The sequence below is a fragment of the Pollicipes pollicipes genome, unplaced genomic scaffold, assembly GCF_011947565.3.
Source record: "Pollicipes pollicipes isolate AB1234 unplaced genomic scaffold, Ppol_2.1 Scaffold_7231;HRSCAF=8579_pilon_pilon_pilon, whole genome shotgun sequence".
Classification (NCBI taxonomy): Eukaryota; Metazoa; Arthropoda; class Thecostraca; order Pollicipedomorpha; family Pollicipedidae; genus Pollicipes; species Pollicipes pollicipes.
This window is the reverse complement of record NW_023597034.1, coordinates 41241377-41245276: the sequence shown is the minus strand read 5'-3', so window position 1 is coordinate 41245276 and position 3900 is coordinate 41241377. Positions and strand designations below refer to the sequence as shown.

The window sequence follows — 3900 nt, the reverse complement described above, 5'->3', positions numbered from 1 at the left end:
TGCCGGTTGTGTTGGCCGGGAATGCGCGAAGAGCGAGCGGAGCGGGGAACGATAGCCGGTCGACTCAAGGCCGTGTCCTGTGCGGTCAACAGAGGCGTACCTAAGGTGGGGCGTAGGATACCGTCGCCCCGCCGTGAGCGAAGGAGAGAGGAGAGGAGGAGAGAGATGAGAGGGAGAGAGGAGAGGAGATGAGGGAGAGAGAAGAGAGAGAGGAGAGGATGAGAGAGGAGGAGTGGAGAGAGAGAGAGAGAGGAGGAGGAGAGAGAGAGGAGAGAGAGAGAGAGAGGAGAGAGAGGAGAGAGGAGCTGAGAGAGAGAGAGAAGAGAGGAGAGAGAGAGGGAGAGCAGAGGAGAGGGGAGAGGGGAGGAGGAGAGGGAGAGGAGAGGGAGAGGGGAGAGGAGAGGGGAGAGGGAGAGGGAGAGGGAGAGGGAGAGGAGAGGAGAGGAGAGGGAGAGGGAAGGGAGAGGGAAGAGGTGAGAGGGAAGGGAGAGGGGAGGGGGGAGAGGGAGAGGGAGAGTGAAGAGGAGAGGGAGAGGAGAGGGAGAGGGAGAGGAGAGCGAGAGGGAGAGAGGAGAGGAGAGGGGAGAGGGGAGAGGAGAGGGAGAGGGAGAGGAGGGAGAGGGAGAGGGAGAGGGAGAGGGAGAGGGAGAGGGAGGGGGAGGAGGGAGAGGGAGAGGGAGAGGGAGAGGGAGAGGGAGAGGGAGAGGGAGAGGGAGAGGGAGCGGGAGAGGGAGAGGGAGAGGGAGAGGGGAGGGAGAGGGGAGAGGGACCTGAATGCCAATTACCGATCTGAGTTGCTACATACGTCGACCAACAGCTTTCAACCCACAAAGTGCGGTGTGTGGTAATAGTTAGATCGTGTGTATGAGTTCCCGTCGAAATGCAGATGACAGACATCATTTATTTTGACAGACAAATGACAGATGCCAGACATCATTTGATGACAGATGATAGACATAATTTATTGTCAAAACGTATCACAGATGGAATAGCTGTTCGGGCTCTCGTTCTCATTTGGTGTGTTAGTGCACACACAACCTTTCGGTCAGTTGACTCTCCCATCGTCATCACAACCCCAATGATATCCTTGGAATTGCTGGAACTCGAACCGAACCATTTTTCGTTGCGAGTCCAGCGCTTTACCAACCGTGCCAACCGAGAAGGACGTGTGCACTCCCATACACCAGAGGAGGATGGTAGTCCGGACAATAATGTCATGTGTGATACTAATGCCTCGTCTCAATCCCTCCGTAACACTGTCAAAACATGCTTGATAATATCACTCATCAAAATCCACAGCACAAACATGATAAACCATCAACATAAACATCTCTCAGTGTAACTGGAGGCTGCTGCTCCAAGATAAGACCGGTACCAAAAACAAATAACACGAACATTGGTAAACGATGTGAAATGGCATGGCGGCTCAACGTCTGCGCGCCTGTTATTTTTTCATGATTTCATTTGCTTCACGGCAAATGGTTTCGTCATTTTCCGTGAAGCACAGTGATCTCTCGCTTCGGTTGCGCAGCTAAGTCGGCACAGTTCATGGCTTTGTTCTCAGGCTCGCATTGCTCAACTGAGGTAGTTGCTGTGACGTCACAGGTGAGTACGTCACGCGCACAACGAAGAACCTTGTGTGCAAACACGAACAGCAAGAGAATGTCCCGATTCAGCCCTTTGGAGGCACACAGCGTCGTGGATGGACCTCCCGCTGCCAATGGAGATTGGGTCTCGGACCTTCCATTCGTTTGCGGTTGACAGCCGTGCTTATGTCCTAATTCCGCATGAGCACGAAACTGTTTCGCCCTGCACAGTAGTGCTACGCTGTTCATTGCTGCTGAACCTAGCTCCACTTCACAGCCGCCTGTACCGGCGGGATTTTCCCGGGACAGCGTCAGGGGGTGAGGACAGCACCCGCCCCCTGCCAGCACCCGTCACCGACCCCGCTGCACTGCATCACTGCGTCGGCGAGCCCGATGTTCCGCTCGTGATTGCGGCTGCCGCACCGGCCCACGTCTTGTGTCGACGCGCGGCTCCGGCCGCAGTGGCACGAGTGACAGCCACGGCGGCCGCCACGGCGACCGTCACGGCGACCGTCACGGCGACCGTCACGGCGACCGTCACGGCGACCGTCACGTCGGGGAGCGCGGCGGCCGACGGCGCACCGTCCTCTGCCGGCGGCGCCGTGTCCTCCTCCGGCGGCTCGGGCACCACCGGCTGGATGCTGCAGCGGCCCTCGGCGATCCACCACTGGCCGATGTCGGCGTAGTACTGCGGCGCGTGCGGCTCGTGCAGGTAGCGGCACAGCTCGCACCAGCCGGCCGAGCCGGCCACGTGGAAGTGTTCGCGCCAGCGGAAGAGCTCGCGGTAGGCAGTGCTGTTGGAGATCAGGTAGTTGAGGTGCTCGGCCAGCTGCTGCGGCCCGGCGAAGTCGTCGATGTGCAGGAAGGAGCCGGGCGGCGCCACACGCTCGTAGTTGGCGCGGCTCGGGCCCAGCACCACGGGCACCATGCCGTACTGCAGCGCCAGCGCCAGCTTCTCCGTCACGTAGTCGCTGCACTGCGCGTTCTCGAAGGACAGGTAGAAGTAGTAGTGCTGGGCCACGAGCCTGTAGCACTCCTCACGGTTCTGGTGCGCCCCGGTGGGGCAGCGGTTGGGCCCACACGCGCCGTATATGTCCACCGGAAGGAACTCCTCCAGCAGGTCGACGTACAGCTCTCGGCCGCTGGTCGTGTCGCAGTGTGAGACGAGCCAGGCGACCGCGCGCGAGCGCGTCTCGAGCGGCGGCAGCGGCGTCCGCTCCGGGCCCGGCAGCAGCTGGTAGTAGCCGTTGACCACGTCCGAGTCGAGCCGGTACGTCATGGTCAAGTTGAAGACGTCGCGGTACGGCGCGTACGGGAGGTAGCTCAGGGTTGGCGGCTCCTTGAGGAAGAAGACGAAGCGCTGGTGCGGCGGCCGCGGCCTGGGCAGCGGGTCGACGGGGTTGAGCATGTGGACGACGACGGCGTCGGCGCGTGACGACAGCGACCGGTTGTTGGTCGTGATGCAATTGCTGTAGGGGCAGCCGCGGAATGGCTTGTCGCCAAAGCCCACATAGAAGTCGGCGGCGTCGTAGAACGTGTTCCAGTAGAGGACGGTACGTGGCGCGCGCGTCCGCGGGGGATGCTCCCCTCGCGCCGGTCCGGGCCGAGCCTGACCACCTGCACGGACCGACGCACCGGCGCACCGGCCGGTCCGGCCCAGCCGGCGTCGGGGTCGGCCGGTCGAGACGGGCCGGCGGCCGGCGCCAGCCACTGGTCCCGGCTCCACACGACGAGCACGGTCAGCAGCGCCCCCAGGCTGAACCCCAGCAGAAGCCGCGCCGGTCGCACCAGCCGCGGCCGCCCAACCATCCTGGAACGGCACACACGCACGGACGTTGTTACGGACGTCACCGGCAAGGCCACGCCAACGCAGTGGTAGTTATCGTGATATCACATGTTTGTTTAAACATCAGCAACCCGATGCTGTTCGACGTTGAGCACGTCTGACACGTCCGTCACTATGTTCGATGACAATCCAGACGGCGCCGGGTGGTCGGACCGCTGCCGCTGCCACCCCGACCGGCCGCGGCCACTGATCCAAGTGCGCAACGCCCGCGCGCGGCGCGTGCAAGCTGTAGCCGGGGGGTGCATGCTTGGAAAGCGAACTGCAGAGCAGGTCCTGGTACGGCGACGGACAGGTTTACTGCATTCCTGGTGACGCGTGCCCCGTATGTATCACCAGTAATGCAGCCGACGAGATTGATCGTCACCTGCAGCGCCTCACGCAGTGGCCAGGTCAGTTGAGGCGTCTCGCCAGCTGCCGCGGCCGCCTCGCAGCGCAGCACCGCCCGCCCGCCACAGACGCGCCGAAAAT

The 3900-nt window shown here is 61.8% G+C and overlaps 1 protein-coding gene across 1 annotated transcript; it reads right to left on the bottom strand.

Moving 5' to 3' along the window:
• Window positions 1-1575: 1575 nt before the first annotated feature.
• On the bottom strand, window positions 1576-3395 carry LOC119110135 (alpha-(1,3)-fucosyltransferase C). Its single transcript, XM_037233873.1, has 3 exons — window positions 3278-3395; window positions 2204-3203; window positions 1576-1591 (listed from the first exon to the last, which is right to left on the bottom strand). Exons 1-3 carry the CDS (start codon window positions 3393-3395, stop codon window positions 1576-1578), a joined length of 1134 nt encoding a protein of 377 aa, XP_037089768.1.
• Between the last annotated feature and the right edge of the window lie 505 nt (window positions 3396-3900).